Source organism: Gymnoscopelus braueri (assembly GCF_963280865.1).
Source record: "Gymnoscopelus braueri genome assembly, chromosome: 10".
In the NCBI taxonomy this organism is placed as follows: Eukaryota; Metazoa; Chordata; class Actinopteri; order Myctophiformes; family Myctophidae; genus Gymnoscopelus; species Gymnoscopelus braueri.
The window spans coordinates 35791112-35811288 of NC_137611.1; the positions used below are offsets into that span (position 1 = coordinate 35791112).

General features: G+C 42.0%; 1 protein-coding gene across 1 annotated transcript in view; it reads left to right on the forward strand.

Annotated features, from left to right (window-relative positions):
- tnr (tenascin R (restrictin, janusin)) overlaps positions 1–20177 on the forward strand; it is a gene marked incomplete at its 5' end in the record, with an annotated part of 203904 nt that overhangs the window by 87588 nt on the left and 96139 nt on the right. Inside the window, one exon of the mRNA XM_080439872.1 lies at positions 13960–14107. Coding sequence (XP_080295998.1) covers positions 13960–14107 — 148 coding nt within the window. The remainder of the gene's footprint in view (positions 1–13959; positions 14108–20177) is intronic.

Below are 20177 nucleotides of genomic sequence, written 5' to 3' on the forward strand. Positions count from 1 at the left end.
TGGGAATCCATTGGACTTGTCCAAATTGCAGAGATACAATTAGATAATTGTGAAATCCTATATTTTGTTTGAGACTCTATTAACACCCTCTGAAATGGTCACCCGTTTCAAGTTAACTTAACTAATTATATAATAAATGTCCAACAACTTGTATTTATTTTTTACTGGAACAAGGCTTTAAGATATCCTCAAAACACAACACAACTAATAGTCACAATTTGCAGAAGGTGGTGGCAGAGAATATTGTCAGTTGCATTATAGTATTGTTTTCAATATTGCCCAAACTAAATTCATCTTTGACTATACACCCCACCCAAAAACAATTTCTTGCATTTTGAACCAATCTCTCTGCACCCCTCCCCTTACCCACCCCACAGGAACTTCATAACTCCTCCCCTACATACACAAGAATATTTATTTTTCTCGTGGACAAGCGCAGTGTCATCTTGTAGACACATGATTTTGAAAAACATTGAATAGATGTTTATAGAACTTTTTAACACATTAGGAAGGCAATCAGTGTGAGTGTGCAAAGAGGGATGGGGTGGTTAGTGTAGAGCTGTCAGAACTGGGTGCCTAGACAGAGGGGAGTATGCGGGGTGGGTCTGGTCTAGAGTTTAGTGGGCCTAGGGTTCCCCTCAGGTGGGTAGAGGAGAGTATGTTACTGGATTGCTCCCTGGGCACTTGGAGCACAGAAGAGCAAAGTTAGGAGCCAAGGAGACCCTGAGCTTCTGATCTCCCCCATGTCCGATGTGCAAAACCTCCAATAGAAATGATACGCCATTTCAACGAAGACAGTTCTGCAAACGATACATGAAAGATAAACTTCTTTGCCAGATCTCACTCCAAGTGGCTTAGGGAGCCTGCGCACTCCTCGTTCTCAGCTCCTCCAAAAGCAAATTAGCATTTGGGATGCAAACGATTCCTAAGCCACGGCACGGAGTGCGGAGGAGGCAGAAATTAAGGTATTGGAATTTAGCTAATGCGTGAGGCTGAGAGGAGTGTCCCTATGTCGCCTGGCTCACTGGATAGTCCCACTGGTCCCAAGTGGACCTCCACACTGGCTCCCGAGATAGGCACTCCCAAGATAGGCACTCTTGAGTTAGCGTAGGTAGCCAGTGGTGGTGGTTGTAAGACCTCCACATTTGCAAGACTGTGTCAGGCAGACAGTCGTGTCCCTATGTATGCTGGTCCCAAATGGACCTCCTGGCGGGTCTGGCTCCTATGCCCGGGATAGGCGCTCGTGAGTGGGCATAGGTAGTGATGAGGGTCACCCCCCCCCCCCCCCCCCCCCCCCAAGGTTCAAGGTTCAAGCTTATTGCCAGCAGTACCAATCACTAAACAAAGACATGTGAAATTAATTTTGCACTAAAACCTCACACAACTACTCACAGGAATAAGTAGATGTCTGTGACAAGCCAATCTGAACCTTATCCACGCCACACTCCTCCACCACCCCTGCCTAGACACCCAGTAGAAGACACTAGATACATGTTGTGATAGCTCTGTACTGACTTTCACACCCCCTCTGGCCATTTCTTTCCTACTGAGTGTAGTGTTGTGAGCTTGTACATCGGCTATTTTCACAACGTTTGCCTCTTTCTTACCTAATATTTGAGATAATATATATATAGATAATATAGTCTTAAGAGTAATTAAATTGTAACTTTAGAAATGTGCAGATACCCTGTATACACATATACTGTATGTTGGTTTGTTTACTGTTGAGTGAGAAAACAATGTTGCACATGTTGCACAGCTAACCATCTGGGGACTCCCCAAAATCATTTGGGGGACCCCCAGTTTGGGAACCAGACACCTTTACAAACAAATTGGTGAAGACATTTCTCGGTAAGGAATTTCTTCCAAGATTTGTGTAATATTCCCAGTCTATCACTTGGCAGCCATGTTTTTACAAATGTCACAGTACCACCCAGTAATAATGAATTTATTCCTTATTGGTATCCAAAGACATTTTGAAAGCTTCAACAGAATGTGAATTACATGTATAGGTGATGAATTCACCAATCCTGGGCATTATGGCGTGTAGAAAAGAGAGAAATTTCCAATTACATTGTTAAATATGCTTATAACCAATTGCTTCAATATTTAATTGTACTTATAATCACTTGACTATAATGTATATATGCTAATTGGATTCCTAGATCACCAAAACATGGGGTTAGGCACCATAATTACTTGTGTAGGGCAAATAATGAAGGAGTAATGGTCTTTTAAGGAACTGGTAGCGGCCATCTTGGAAATTAGACATTTCTAATGATCAGATTTCGGTAGACTTTTGATATGTTATTAAGTACACCTGATACTACAATAAACCATTGAGAAACCTTTTGTTCCAAATTTTTTTGGGTCAAACCATATTTGCACCCGCCTATCAGGAGCCCACTACATAAAACAACAGCCCTCTTTGAACATTTGCACATTGTCTCCGTCCCTGTCATGCCCCCCCCCCACCCCCGACACACTTCTGCGGTCACACTGTGCTGGATGGGGGAAAAAAACGCTGATGTAAGGTGTTTGTACTGTGGACAGAGGTGGCTTGAAGGGCACACAGACTTAAACTAACTCTGAGGATTTTTCCCCCTGCAGCTACTGGAGATGGATGAAATGGATAGACAGTTTGGACAGAGTCATTGATAGTTCCCTCAAAATTAATTATCCGTTTTAACCGCTTTAGTGTCACTGGCCTCACTTTTTTGTATAGAAGGTCCTTGAAGACCACATATGACATCTGCTTTATGCATAGTCAAAGTCTCAGTGATGAGAGTGTGAAAATGGAAACAAATGGACCCATCAGCAGTGGGGGAGGGCAAGGGGGGTATTCTTAAACTTTTTTGCGTTCACTATTTGAATGTTAAGAAGTCATTAGTGTGTAATACAAGGCAGAAAGGGGCCTTGTTTGCTCTGTGCTATGCCCAGTCTACCATAGCTCTATGTGCTGGACAGATACAGTAGACGTGGGGAGGGAGAGAGAGAGATAGAGAGGTTATACTGTAGATGAGGCAAGAAATGTGTAACCCTTCATAATCCAGGTGACATTAATACTCAGATCTTGTCCTTGACACCGTGCATGCATGCACACACACAGACACACACACACAAGCATGCACACCCGCACGGCCACACACACACACACACACACATACACTCTGATGGTATACCACCATCGTTCAACGGAGTAAATCAGGCTTATTTCCCTCATACATGTATACATTTCTCTCTCTCATCTCCGTTTTGTACTTTGTGGATTTCAGGCATTCAATCTGTCTCTGAGCATCTCTTTGACACCGCCCCATCTCTCCCTTTCTTGGGCTGTGATTCTCTGTGTTTTTCTTCTCTTTCGGTCGATCTCTAAATCTGAATCTCTTGATCATAATTAATACCTGAATTCTTTTTGACATTGTTGACATAAAAATGTGCCAGTCTTCATAAAATGGAGGCTTAGCTTACTGAATCATTCGGTGATGCCTTGGAGGGAATTTGTACAACTTATTTTTGGGGTAATTTCTTCTCTTTTAGGATCATCCATAATTTACATTTTACAATGTCGTCGTACTTATTTATTTATATATATTTTTGCTGGAAGCGTTGTGTTCAACTCCTACAGCTTGTTGAGGGAGAACACTCAGAACAGTAGTCTGTTCATCTGTGAATGTTTGATGAGAATGGTTGAGAAAAATCTATGTTTTCTCCAGTTGAATGCTGTCTCCATGTCTATAGGTGGTAAACTGTCATCTCTGACAGTTCCTCACCAAACTCTCTCTGATTAACCTACATTTCACACACACACACACACACACACACACACACACACACACACACACACACACACACACACACACACACACACACACACACACACACACACACACACACACACACACACACACCCACACACACACACACACACACACTGATATGCAAATTGCACACTCGCTGTCGTCCAATCTCTCTCTCTCTCTCTCTCTCTCTCTCTCTCTCTCTCTCTCTCTCTCTCATTCTCATTCATTCTCCTCTTTCCCTCTGGTCTTCTTCCTCTCATCAGTGCATCATTCCACTTTACTTTCTCTCTTTGATCTGCTGCAGTCTCTCTGTCTGTCTGTGCGTGTCTCTTTTCCCTCTGTCTCTCTGTCTGTCTCTTGAGTTCCTGTCTGTGGTGATGATTAATTAAAGACCTGGGTGCTTTGATGAGGTACAGAACGAGACAAACGGCTTCTTCATCGGAGGAGCAACGTCTGGTGCTGTTTACTGACATCATCATCATACAAGGTTGACTTGAATCTGTCTTACTGTAACTGCACCGGAGAACAGCATGCACAAATGTAAAGCTATAAATAGCTATACCATAGGAAAAGCAACAACAAGCAAAACAAAACATGATCAAAGATCAAAATATCGTACAGTGAAGTATAATGTAAAAACTATACCGTCTGCATTGCAATACTGCATCTCCCCATTGTGTGCCTTTGAAGTCTGTTCATTCCACATATATACTGTAATAACAGTGTTTCCCGTTGAAATTGGTTTGCGCCGCACTTGATAAGTAGTTCCCGATGCATGACATATTCAGTCATCAGCACTGGGGGTTCGGGTTGGGGGTTTGGGGTTTGTTTTGCCGTCTGATGAAATCCATTTCTTGGGCCCATCTTTGCTCTGCAACAGCCCTGAGAATGAGAAAAGGGCTTTGGAAGCCCCCGGGTTGCTGGTGCAGCCAATGAACAGAGCCCAATGATCCTGAAAGACAAGGCAATTTGGCCAGAGTGATGGGAATAATGAGAAAAGCAGCGTAATGTTGCCACAGTCCAATTTACAAGGTAGCGAGAGCACCAGAGGGAAAGGCATGAAGAGAGAGAGAGAGAGAGAGAGAGAGACACGGAGAGAAGGAAAGACCGGATGAGCTATAGAAAGGAGAGGGAACAAAAGAAAGAAGCGGGAGAAAGAAAGAAAACAGGAAGAAAGAGAGAGTGATCATCCAGGGAGCGAGGCCCGGTATTGGTTTTGTGTTCATGTTGAGGTGGCTGCACATTAACCTGTGCAAATGGAGGTTATGGCTTCACTTCCAGGGGGCTAGCAAGCCAGGGATAACAGGGCTGCTGCCATGGATGGAAGATGGAGAGACTAAGCAACACAGAGAGAGAGATAAAGCGAGAGAGAGAGAGAGAGAGAGAGAGAGAGAGAGAGAGCGAAGAGGGAAAAGTCTGCTTTTTCCAACTCTATAAGGCATTCAGCCTCTGCTGTATGTGTCATTATAACTGGAAATGTCTAGAGAGATAGAGTACGGTTAAAGAGAAGGCCAAATCCTTAGCAGAGCCTGAGAAAATCTCAACGCTAAGAGTAAGATAGAATAGATAATGGAAGGAGAGATAAAATAGGGCAGGTACAGTACTGTGTGAGGGTGAGGAAAGATGAAAAAAGAGAAAAGTTGATAGCGACCATCATAGTGCAAAGGAGACACCCAGGGAATGATTGGATAAATAATAGTTAGACAGAAGGGTAGAAAACATCTTCCATGAAGACTCTGGAACTGCCTGCCTCCTGATGTCTCATCCTCTCTGTCTGTCTGTCAGTCTGTTGTCTGTTCTCTCTCTCTCTCCCACATTCTCCCTCTCTGTGCATTGTCTACCCCCCTCCCTGCTTTGCACCTTCCCTAGTTCCCTCTTTATCGCTCTCACATTATCTCTCTCTATCCCTCCCCATCCGCCGTTCTAAGGAGCAGCGGGGTGTCTCGAGGCTCACATATCTATTTACTGAACTCCTGAGGGCCACACATACACAGATACAGGAGACGTGACTAAGTGGCATATTGGCAGCGCCTAACAGTGAGGATATGACTAAATGAAAACCTTCCTGGGACATTGAAGGTGTGTGAGAGAGGGAGAGAGACAGACAGACAGACATATAGAGAGAGAGAGGCTTTATAAAGCTAAGAAAAGTTTAGCCCTTCATAATCCAGTTGACGTTAATACTCTATGGCTCTGATCCTATATTGAAACCGCACAAACTACGCACAGATGTGCACACATATGTGCACACACACACACACACACACACACACACACACACACACACACACACACACACACACACACACACACACACACACACACACACACACACACACACTGCCTGCCAAAGACACACCAGGAAGGGAACACACGTTATGCCATCAGGAGCAGCGTATAGAAATAGAGGGGAGACATTGTTTCGGCTAATGCATTACTTTTACTTTTACCGTCGTACGATGTTGTTGTGCACTGGAAATATCAGATCTACAAGCTCACACCACTACGTGTTGTGAGATTGCAGATCGGCTAGTTTCGCTGCGTGACACAACAAAGTATAAATCGAGCTTAAGTTGTCTGCAACTTTACCCAAACAGTGTGTCGATCTTCACCGAACGGAGGCTTGGCTGTTCTCAATCATTCAGCTACGTTTTACATTAGAGGGAATTTGTAAAGCTTATTTTTTGGGGGTATTTCTTTCTTTTGTTCATCCATAATTAACATTCTGCAATGTGCTCTTTTTATGCTGGAATCGTCGTGTTCAACTCCTGCACCTCATAACTGATGCACATTTTAAATGTGTTATAGAAACTTGTTCTTCCCTTCAGAAGACCAAATCCAATGCTGACTTTTTTGTGTGAAAATGTTTGTTGAGGGAGAACAATGAATGTTTGATGAGAACGATTGAGAGGAATCGTTTTCTCCAGTTGAATGCTGTCTCCTGTCTATAGGTGGTAAACTGTCATCTCTGACAGTTCCTCACCAAACTGTCTTTCTGCACTCACATACAATACAAACACAGACACGCACATACGCACGCACGCACGCACACACACACACACACACACACACACACACACACACACACACACACACACACACACACACACACACACACACACACACACACACACACACAATGCTCAATTTCACTCAAAACCTGAGTGAAATTGCTGTTTGCATTGCTATGTGACTGCATGATTGTAGAAGACAGTGTTAACCACTTGAACCCCAGAGCCCTATTCTGGGGGAACATTAGCCAAAAATATCAGATCTACAAGCTCACAACAAGTTACTTTGCGACGCCTTGTGAGCTTGTAAATCGCCTATTTTTGGCGTGGAGGGGAAAGAAAGCAGTCCATGTACAGAGACAACTATGGTCCAGTTTACTAAGTGTAGAGGGTTTAAGTGTTTTTAAAAGGAGCAGGGAAGGATGTTATGACTTTGGTACATACAGTTGGTTCTGTTAGTTCTCTGTTCGTCAAAGTTCAACAGAAACTGTTCACGCGGCATGCCAATGTCAGTTTTCATTTCTACCTGACGTAAGCAGAATGGCCCTATAGCCTCCATGTCCCTGTAGGTTTAATACATCACCAAATGTTTACATGCTGTTGCAACATATTTGATGCTATGAGGAGGAGGATCAGTGCTTTGTAGTTGACCCTTGTGTTCATTCTCTACATTGCTGTACAGTTCATCAACAGGATTTCCACTGACACGGCAGATCACAACAGATTTTTCATCATATTTATACCCTTCTCTAACCACGCAGTGATAAAGGTCACATTTCAAAGCACCTAACATGGTATGTTTAAGACATATCACACGAGAGCGAGTGCTGTTAAACTGTATGATGTCATCTGTGATTCGGTTGTGGGCACAAGGCCACAGTCCTTGAAGCGGTTTTATTATTACTGTATACAGTTATTACTGTATCCAGTACTGTATACTGTACGTATAAATGTCAAATACAATTTACATCTTAAGTTACTGTATGTGCAGTAGGGCTGAGTGTTCCCTGTACAGTATGTATACACCAATGCATGCATGCGCGCATGAGTACACACATACTCATGCATATCCATGCACATTGCTAGTACAATGAATGTACAATGTAAATAAACAATAACCAATGTTAAAACCAAACTTGCCCTTACTACTGATTCTAATCGATAATGTGTGTACCATGTAGTTAAATGCTAACAGATACTGATCTCTTGATCTTACCAACATATTTTGGATATAATTTGGCTGATTAACAGATCACCTGGTAGAAATAATCTCATAAGATTTCTGAGATTCTAACCTAAGCCTGTATGAATTCTGTATTCAGTTAATGTTACCGGCGTCTTCACATCACGGTGCTTTGGTAAAGTTAGCGCTGCCTTCCATCCAATACGTTTATCCCCAACTCTATTCTTCTAAAATTGAAATAACTCTATTTGAACTCTCAACATGATTAAGAATGGATCAATCCATCATTGTTATTACTATGTGCATTTTTAAATGCAATTCTATTCTCATATCCCTGGACTGGAGCCACATTAAATGCAAGCTGCTGATGAAAGAGAAGGATATTGGAAGAAATGGGGGGGGAAAGTCAGCTCAGAGAGAAATAGGAATACTTTCAGATGGTCTTTTGACTTCACTGGCCTCTTTTAAGATGGAACTGAAATATGTGTATTAAACCATATTCAAATGTACTTTGTGTCTCCTGGTCTTAAATCAGAGCAAAAAGACGAAATCATTCCTCACACGTTTCTGGTGGAACTTTCCTCAGCTGCCAATCCTTGACACTTTTTTTTAAAGGTTTTGCTTGAATTAGACGCACAGCTAGAGTGAAGGCTGAGGACAGAGAAGGGTAAAGACATGCAACAAAGTTTTGCAGCCGGAGTCAAACCAAAGATATGAGGTTGACACACTATCTGGGCTTCTACTGATGTGCCCCATCCTTGAAAATGATTTGAACTGGATATTATTTTCTATCTTACTGGAACAGTACATTTATCTTTACCCAGTCAGAAGGGTGCTGACAATGAGAATAACGTAGAAAAACATTGTCTTTATTTCCCTTCTGAAATCAGTGTACAGCCATACAATACAATACACACACGCACACACACATGCGCACACACACACACACGCACGCGCACACGCACGCACGCACGCACGCACGCACGCACGCACGCACGCACACACACACACACACACACACACACACACACACACACACACACACACACACACACACACACACACACACACACACACACACACACACACACACACACACACACACACACTCTGACACATTTAAACAAGAGTAGCACATATACTAACTACAGTGTACTGTATATTGTTGATAGACTATATTAATTGATATACTCAGTATCCAATTGTATACTCAATGTTGATAGACTTGCATTAATTCATATATTCAGTGGTGATATATACACTGTATAATACAGTATATATATCACCACTGAATATATGAATTAATGCAAGTCTATCAACATTGAGTATACAATTGGATACTGAGTATATCAATTAATATAGTCTATCAACAATATACAGTACACTGTAGTTAGTATATGTGCTACTCTTGTTTAAATGTGTCTGTGTGTGTGTGTGTGTGTGTGTGTGTGTGTGTGTGTGTGTGTGTGTGTGTGTATATCGATATGTAGATTTATTCATACCGTATATTTACTGTACATTTACATTTATTTATGGGAAAAGAAAATAGTTCAGATACACACAGTAACTTGTGTTAATTTTGTACACTTTTTTTCTTATTTTGTTTGATTTTATTTATTTTCCCAGGTAGTTACATTCATACTCCGTATAGTCACATCTCTTTGTGCACATGTGTACAGAGAGAGAGAGTTCATACTGTATGTGTTACTTTATAATGTGGTGCAGAGTGTGCGATCTGCTACAATTCATTTCTCAAATACCCTTTACTTGGTGCAAAGTGCCTTCATTATGCTAATTAATTTGTTACACATTATAAACTTTATAGACTTCTTGACACATTTCTCATTTTGATTCTTACCCATCAAAGGAAAAGGAAATTGGAATGGAAATTTGTGGCACCGGGCAGATTCATTTTAACCTCAGAAGGGGGCCGAGACCGTACAGTTTCCTTCAAGAAATTCACTGGGCTGCATGTGAAGTGACACAATATTGATTGCCAGTGCTGTCACTTTTAATAGCAGGCAAGCTACACAGTAACACATCATGAAGCTGTGGGTAAACAGGAACACACACACTCACTCTCTCTCCACACCCACACCCCTCTCTCTATATCGTACGCACACATGCACGCATTAGAAATTTGAAGCTTGAAGATCATGGATCTATTTTGTTTTCTACTGAGCCTCTTAGAGGCGGTGGGGCTGAAGTAGATAGACTACCTGCTGTCACATTTAATTACCATCCGAGGAGGTGGACTGCTATTAAAATGAGCTCTTGATACATGAGACCCTGTCTGTTTACATGGTTATTTGTTTGAGCACTGATGCGTGTGTGTGTGTGTGTGTGTGTGTGTGTGTGTGTGTGTGTGTGTGTGTGTGTGTGTGTGTGTGTGTGTGTGTGTGCGTGTGCGCGCGCGCGCCTGTACTGTAAGTGTAAGTACCAGTGGGCGTACACTCGAGTGACAGTGTACGCTGTTTTCAAGTGTGTAGATTAGTTAATGTGCGTGCGTGTGTGCGTGCATGTATCAGCCCACATAATCTGTTAGCTTATGCACCCATGTGCATTCTCTATCTTGGAGGGGGGAAAGAAAACAGAGGAATTGTAACTACTTCTTAGTGCCTAGAGCGAGTTGATTCAGTTCTGTTCATTCTGACTGAGTGGGCTCGTCCTTAATTGCATGAAGCTCCATGAAAAGGCTCCTCTCACATGAAACGCTGGTGGGCATCAGCCTACATCATGACCCAATGACTGAAAGTAGGAAAAGCTTCTTTGACTTTGAGTCCCTTTCAAACTTCATCACTGGAGCTTTTACAGCTATATATAGTGTTAAGTTAATGATATAGGTATGCTAAATGATGCCTTGAAGCCAGATGCCTAGTAAGCAGGAATTCTCCACATACTGTAGAGTGTGTTGAGAAAAGCCAACAAAAGACATGTTTTTTTCTCCATGGCTTTGGCACACAAAGGGAAACACCACTGTGTCAAAGTTTAAAAGTTTAAAAGTGGAAAACATATTTATTTTATAGCCTTGGTTTAAATTGCAATACGGTGTGGCGACAAATGGCCCAGAGAGCTATTTCATTTCATGTATGTCGCAGCAAATGAGCAAGAAAGTGGTGTGGTGCCATTCGTCTACAACATCATCATGGCATCAGTTCGTTCTCTGGCTGGGGTTCCATTAACCAGCCAAGGAGGTGCTGCCCGAATGACTGCGCAAAAGACGGTTCCAGTTGGCTATGTCCATCTCATTCTTTCCTCATTATGCTCCTCATTCCTTTGATTTCACCGGTTAAACGGCTTGTGTCGTTGTAGGAAAGGAGCTGCTCGCGTGAGACGAGTTCTGAACCCGGAACCTTTTCTGTCTCTGCCGCAGCTTACGAAGAGAAGGTGGGGTTTGAGAGTTATGTGCATGTTCCAAGAAGGCCAAAGTCATTTATAAAAGCATTAGCGATGTAGTCTGAAGTGAGGCAGATTGTAAAATATCACCTTCACTGGTTATCTTTTCCCCACGGATGTCTTGTAATATACCACATGTGTCTCCATTATTTATATGGCTTTTTCAGTTTCACACACATACTAGCACACACACTTGAACAACACGTATACACATCATGTAAAAACACACTCTGCATGGCCGCATGCGTGGGTGTGCTCATACATGCATAATGGTCCACATGTTCTCCTTAGTCATACATATTTAAGGTAAACATAAAAGATGATTCAGAGCAATGTGTCTATCTATATCTGGTATATATCCGATCCAAGCCACATGGATCGGATGTTTGAAAGATTGAATGATGTATTTTCTTTCTTTAATGTTGCATTTTCCCCGAATGAGACAAACTTAAGACGAAATATGTCTCGCGGGAACCATTCCCCCCCACGATTCCCATTTATGTGCAAATAAAGCATATTGATATTTCAACATTTCTTTCCCAAGAATTATCAAAATGTAGTCTGTCCCATTTAGGTGTGATGAGGCAACTCACATTTGGCTGTCATAGAGGGAGCTAGCTGAGAGCAATAACCGCTTCACTAACATGAGATGTGTTGTCCTGATAGCAGACTATCAGCAATGGACTGACAAGAAATCTCCGGCCCACAAATACACAGATAGGAGCACACAGGCGCACACAAAGACATAATCCTCACATGCATGCATTCATGCATGCACGTGCGCACACACGCACACACAGTAGTGAAATCTGGAGTTCATTTAGTGCTGGGGTATACAAAATGGATCCTTTCGGGACCAGTTCAATTCAGACAATGAACGTGATTTATGAGGTCACAGTGACCTTGACCTTTGATCTTTGACCACATACTTCTAATCAGTTCATCCTTGAGTCCAAGTGGACATTTGTGCTAAATGTCATGAAATTCCCTCAAGGCGTTCCGGAGATATCGTGTTCACAAGGTTGGGACGAACAGACGGCCTGTAGAATCGCTGTCCGCCAGGGAAGGCTTAAGATTAGGTGAAAGGATGAAAAATGGTGCATTTAAAAGTCCAGTTGCCAAGGGGATGAGCGATTTAGAATGACGGTTAGTTTTGCGAGCGTGTAAAGCGTAATGACACCCTGATGGCGGCAGAGAATAATTCACCGTCTAAGCCAAGATGCTTGTTGCTTTCCAGAGGATTTGTTGGTTGCAGAAAGAACTCAAGTCTCTTTGTTTCACTCCCATAATAACATCTTGACAATGCTGCTCAGGCTGTTATTTATTTATTTTTTACTGTGATGATAAAAGAAAAGCTCAGAAGACTCTCACAAGATTGATACAATGAGAGAGGACTGTTATTCTGCCGGTTGGTAGAATAACAGTTTTATTTCCATACATACAGTAGGTGAATTCTGCTGCACCTGCATCACAATAGCGTCAAGTGTTCACAAAGATTTTAAGATTGTCCTAAAAAGAATTATCTGTAAGAATAATTTCCATGCTCTCTTTGCGAATGAGACGAGTCATCTCCTCTCACACTTTGTTCATAACTGAAATACATCACTCCCTGGGTGTCTCCAATTGTAGGTTGTTCATAGAGAGGAGACTGCTTAATGTAAAAGTGACAAAACATGAGAAATTTAAATGACTCCCCTGAAGGCTATATTCACGGTCCAAGAATATCTCTCAATCAACTGTTAACATCCACCTGTCACAATTACTCTCCTTAAAAAGATCACCTCAGTGCTTCTGTTATGAGCCCAGTACCCAAGGAGATAATATGAGACGAGGTAATTTAACATAAATGGATTGTGATGTAATCTGGGGTGGATGAACCAGTGGGAGGAAGGAAAAAACAATTGGTAAGTGAGAGAATTTTTGTGACAAGTGAAAAAGTAGGTAGAGTTTTACAACTAGCCCATGCAAAACATACAGGTGGTGGCATCCGCTCCTAACCGTTTAGACAGTCCAATACCTGTTGCAAGATGAATATGGCCCCTTACCTAGTCCCCAAAATAGGGACTCCAGGGTGAAAGTGATTACAAATCAGGACACTTTGGTTGCCTATACCAATGCCATCCAAAAATTCAAATAATGGACAATATATCGTCCAAAAAACAAGATATCGGTTGGGCTCTATGAATCCAGATCATATTTCTATATGGCACCGTGGGGAGTGGATCGTGGCATCATCACCAGTCTCATCTGTTGAAATACATCTATCAACACTCACTCTGCACGATATGTCCACATTCTTCCCCCATGGAAAGATCAAACGTTTGGTCTTGCGTGGAGAAATGTGTTCAGAGGTTCTTAGCCAGTCTCCTAATCCCTGGCAGAGTGATTTTGTCCTAAAAGCTAATTACTGTTCTACATCACAGGCATTTATTTACCAGACAGAGGATAAGCTGATGCTATAGCTGATGCTCCCCATGCATGCACACACATTCACATTGATCCGCAAGCAGTTGTAGTTCTCTATAGGCATGACTGCTTTATCTCTTTCTTTCTCTCTCATTTGCAGGCTGCAGTCCTCATTATTGGCTTTCTGTAAGAGGGGAGGCGTGGTGGTGAGGTGTATCCCAACCATGCCACTGGTACAGCAGCGTCACCGGGCCACCGGGCCTGCAACAGGCTGGACGCTGTCTCTGACACTGCTTCTAGCACTACAGGTAACAGCCATGCGCATCGATGTACAATTATTAATGGACTGTTCATTGTTGTCATCAGTTACCTTGATTCTATCACTTTTGGTCCCGGAGCCTCAGAAGTCACTGTGATCAATGTAGTTTCTCTATTCAAATTTCATTATTGCCCCATAGGAATTTGTCTGTACTCAAAATGATTCATGCTTGCCTCAGGCATGCTAGCAACTACATGTTTGATGAGATGCTATGGTGTACCGGAGATGCATATTTCAAAAACTAGCGAGACACAGTATACAGGTACCCTGCAGTTACAGTAGCTTACTTACTGTAGTGTTCCCTCAGACAACAATACTTTTAGATCTCTATGTTTGCATTTTACTTTGCTATTACATTCGATATACTTGTACTATTTAACCCATTCAATCCGAGAACGCGTCTGTGTCATTTTAGATGTCTTTGGCTATTCGAAAATATCAGATATACAAGCTCATAACGCGGCATCGAGTGCCGCGCTATGAGCTTGTAGATCTGCTATTATTTTGTTTTATTGTGGAAATGTGCGCAAATCTTTGAATATATATCTTTTTTAAAGCAAACATTTGCAACTCAACTCTATCCTTCTGGGGGGTTCCTGGAACAAAATATTTTGAGATGGGGGTCGGCGGCCAAATACATATAATGTTGGAGGTCCTTGACATGAAAAGGTTTGAGCACCTCTGATATAACAAAATATGTATTTTTTTCAGAAACCAGTTAGGATTTAGAAGACATTTGTAGATGCGTTCCTGGATTGAATGGGTTAACATCTAACCTTGTTGTCAGATATGAAAAGGAAAAAAAAGAGTATTGACTTTGGCATACATGATGGGATAACTCAGCATTTCCTGCTGTGAGGGAAACAGAACAGGGTTGTCATGTACAGTACAACAACTCGTTCACGTCCAAAGTGCATACACTTTGAATTGCTGTATTAATCCTCTGTACATAAATTATACTAACACAATTAATCTAGCCTATACACACAGTAATTCCTTCTGGAACAACTCATTTGTTCTAAAGGACAAAAGTGTTTGTTGTTTTGTTTGTTAGTTTTTTTTATTCTTTGTTCAGGGGGAACAAAAATTGCTGACCATGCAAGCAAATTTTTTTCAGCACCAAACAGCTTCACATTTGCTCCGTTACACCTGGAAGGTACACGCAGTATTCTACTGCAGTGGTCCTCAACCTGTGGGCCGGGGCCCACTGGTGGGCCGTACGGGTATAGCAAGTGGGCCCCCAAATAACTGGCGAAACACTGAGATTTTATTGATAATATAACATTAATAGAAAAAGGTGGTACCAATAAATAAGAACTTAAAGTACACCTACGTTAGTTCCATTGATCCGTGGTGGATCACAATCCATTGATTGATCATTAAAATAAACATACTCTGACAATAAAAATGGTCATGAATTCTATATGCTTCCAGTCGCTAGTTTAAAGTCTCCTTTCAATCATCATGATATGTGCTTTGCTAAATTATGGTCCCATTTATTTTAAAATTGACGATAAAGTAGGCTATTCTCTAGGAGGGGCGGGATTACTTGATTGACAAGCTACACAACCAATAGCATTCATTCCCCGCCCCCGCTCTTGATTGACAAGCTACCCAACCAATAGCATTCTTTGGGGATTGTTTTCCGGTTCCTGTTACCAGCGTGCTTTTGGGCTTATATTAGAGATGGCGGATTTCAAATTCCTGAACAATCGGCTTCATTTTCGGTCTGTAGAAACCAGCGGTCTGGCTTTGTCCACCTCTTTTATACAGTCTATGGCACACACACTCCCTGGATGCCAATTCAGAACCTCTGCCTCAAATTTTTCACATGGGCCTGTTATAGTGCCACCAGGAGGCTGATTTGTGCAAAACCCATTTTTTTATATTACTCCTACAGATTGTATCCAAACGTCATGCAAATCGGTACACAGTATCTCTATAGTCATGTGATCAACACGGAACTGTCCGATTTCCCATATTCCATCCTCATTGGCTAAGGTTGGCTTCCAAAGTTTGCAGGATTGGTCCGTTTTGAACAAAATACCTCAAATCATGAACGCAGCTTGGGATTTCGGTGAAATTTCACACACACATTCCCACTACCATTACCCTTTTCACATTGGCCTGTTATAGCGCCACCAGCAGGTCTAGTTTAGCAAAACACATTTTTGGAACAAAATGCCTAAAATCATGAATGCAGTGTCCGATTGCCGTGAACGACCTAAGAATAAATGGCACCCTTTTCACATTGGCCTATTATTTAGTCTTTTCTTTGTTTTTTAGTCATGGCTGCCAGTTCCCACCTGATGTCATGTGGGAGTTCTGACTGCTTCACACCGTACTGAATAACTACTAGCTTGCATAGTGTCTTCAGTGTTGGACATAGATCTAAGATGTACAGATCATCATTGAGTGTGTCCATATCTTTGAATCCTCCAAAGAGGATGATACGATCTCCAACCATGCAACAGCACATCCCAAACCTCTGAGAAAGGCCGTTTCCCTTGAGTTCAACCTTCTTCCAGGTGAAGGTCACTGGGTTGAATTTCCACACATCATTTAAAGTTGTACAATGCAAAATCACAAATAACGATTTTTAGCAACCTCTGCTGGTCACTACCGTCACTGCATACAATTTCCCTAGTCCTCGATTACCCAGAATTCCAATCGTTTTCACCGGAAGCCGGAAGCGTTTCAAAAAGCGATCTTTTAATTGTTTTATACTATCTACGGATCGTTTCTCTTAGCCAGTGGAGCATTAGTTACCATGAGCTGTGCTTTCTTTTTCTGTTCTTTTTCGATCTTCTAATCCTACATTATCTTAAAATCAGCGTGAGGTTCCTTTTTGTTAATAGCGCGGTAGTTCCTGGCCAAACAGGAAACCGTTGCGGTAGTTCCTGAGGACGTCGGCCACGACGTCATGACGTTGGCCAGGAACGTCATTTTCCCGGGAAAGTCCCCCCCGTACACGTTCAATAGAAAATATATAAATAAAAGGCTTCCGGGGGTGAAATTCACGGAGTGGATGTTGTGAAACTTTTGCCACTCGCAAAAGATATACAATTTAACTTTAGTTTTGTTGAAAACGTTACCTAGTATTACTTTAAGGATTTCAAGTTGTAGCCACCATATATGTACAGCTCTCCATTGTAGACAAAGGCTGAGTGAGCAGAGCGTTTTGTTGGACGAAGCTGTGCAGAAGGTGTGTTCAGCCAGCTGTTGGTCTCGGTGTCAAACACTGTGACCTTGTTGTTGTTCCCGTTGCCCCCATAGCCCCCAAATACAAACATCTTTGTCCCGATGATGGTGGCAGAGTGAGCATGTGTAACAACAGGTGGAGTGCCTCTGGTGTTAATCAAAGACCAGACCATTGTGGTGGTGTCCAACTTGTACATGTCAGTGCATCCAGCCAGCTGGATGACTCCATAGATATACATGACCTTCTCCAAGACACAGGCTGTGTGGTCGAACCTCGCCTCTGGAACTGTTCCAGAAACCTCGGGGTTGAACCATCTGTGGGTGTCGACATCAAATGCATAAAGCACGTTTCAGTATGGGTAGCCCCCCCAGATGTAAATAATATCTTCCACCAGTACAGCTGTGTGTCCGGTGCGCATGGAGGGAACCTCAAGGGGACATTCTCCTCTTCCAGTCGTCACTGGAGGCAACTTCCTCCAGTGTAAGGACACTGTATTGAAGATATGGACTTCAATCTGATCACTGTCACTCGCGTTGTACAATCCAAATAAGTAAACCTTGAGTTCCACAGGAACAGCACCATTAAACCAATGCGTTACAGGTCCTCCTTTCAGACATACGGTGCACCTCAACATTTCACAAACAGACAATGGTGAATGAAAGCAGCCTCTTCAAGTGTTGTTGAATACAGTTATATTGTGTGTTCTGCCACTTATATTGGTCCAATTACTGATGTCATGTTGATGACATCAGTCTTGTCCAATTATGGAGTTCCACCCGGCCTGGCGGAGATGTGTGCTCGACTGAGCACACATTTCTAATTTTTTATGTATTTATTCAACCTTTATTTAACCAGGTGAGTCCCATTGAGAAGGCAATTTCTTTTAGAAGGGGCTCCTGGCCAAGAAAGCAAACAAGCCGGGATAACAAAATAGAACACAATAAAAAGCAAATTACAAATCTCCCTACACGTTAACCCATTAAGTTTTCATGCCAAGGACCAACCGAAATTATATGTGTTTTTCTCCAGGGAGCCCCAGAAGCAAAGATTTGAGTTACAGATGTTCGCTTAAAAAAATTATATATCCAAAGATTTGCAAAAATGCTCTCGATTTTTTTTAAAATAGCAGATATACAAGCTTGTTGCGCGGCACTCTGTGCCGCGCTATGAGCTTGTATATCTGCTATTTTTGAATGACACAGATGCTCCCGGTCTTAATGGGTTAAGAGCAATTTGCGCTGCTAAGGTTCCTGGAATGAATGTCCGATTTAGTAAGGCAATAGCTAATTGCACAATCAGAGCATGAGACCACCTTCCAGCTGCTTGCTACGTTCAAAGCAGAGCATTAAAAGGTGCAGTGGTGGAATTTGGAGCCCTCAGCACAACTCAAATACAAACAGAAACCATAAAGTCAGTGATGCTGAAATTAAGTAACACAACACCGGACCAGTTTAGAGTGACACAATGAAATTGTTTTGTTTCTGGACAATGTTAGTAGTCCTTTAGTACTTGAACGTCACCGCCGGATGTGAGGAAACTTGTTCACCTTGGTTGGACAGGCACAAATACACTGGCTGTGATATTCTGGGAAAGGCCAGTTAAAGGGATAGTTCACATAGTTCACAATCTATTGGTCACCCCATGGAGACTTGAATTCATGGATATTTTTTTGTTTTTGTCGCATTCCTAAGCCAATAATTTGATGACCAGTGGACCGGTAGGCAACGGTTCCGGTAGGAGACACATTGGAGACTCTTTGTGTCTCCTACCGGAACCGCTGCCGGTCATCAAATTATTGGCTTAGGAATGCGACAAAAACTAAAGAATATCCATGAATTCAAGTCTCCATGGGGTGACTAATCGATAGAAAAAAAGTCATTTTGCGGGTGAACTATCCCTTTAATGCAATGGCAAGGCAAGACGAGTCAAAACAAATTTCAACAAGGCTATTTAAAGTGTTGTTGTTTTTTTGCCCAGGTGCTAGTGTAGAGTTTATGTATCCAGATGCCACATATTGTAGGATATGAGCTGTGACTATTGCTAGATGAAAACGTTGTGCGAAGGTTTCAAGGGATGTCTTTGAGTCCTTAGAGTAATTATTGTGACTGTTTAATCTATAGGCTATACATTTAGATTATTCCTCTCGGTGCATTTTCGTCTGCTTGCATCATAGCCTGCCTACGCTAATTTGCAACAGATTTTTAGAGGTGGAGAAATTTCCCGCAAAACTGACCCTTGCAAATTGCATTAACGTTAATCCGTAAATCCGGTTAATGTGTAATCAACCACACTTTTCATATCTTGTTTGTGATATCCTCCCTTAAATGCATATGCAGAGTGGTGCACTTTGCCATGACACACAAGGAATGCGTAGTGGTTAAATTGACAATAGGATTTGAATGTGCAGCTCCACTGGTGCAATCATACTAGGTATTATTGTAAAGACATACTTTAATAACGGTAGTGTGGTTGTTCAGGAAGGGCAACATATTGTCCATTTATCACCCCATTATACATCTGTGTTTTGGGATTTTAATGAAAGGGAAAAAAGGCTCTATAGTCTACCTTCACTGGAGTGAAAAGACCGGTTAAGATGTCAGTCTGCTTTTGACATGTTCTTTTTTTATTTACTTAATTTCTATTTGCAGATTTTCATTCTCAGTTACAGTGCAGGGGTTCATGTGTATCATTGTCAATCATTATATTCCATCATTGTTAGTGGTGTCGTCTTGTTGGGTTCTATATTCAGTCCATTTCTCCCATTTTTCCAGTCTCTTGCTTTTGACATGTTCAAGGTTGGATAATTATGCTGAAAGGATGGGGGAATCCATCAAATTCAGAAAGTACATTAGAATTC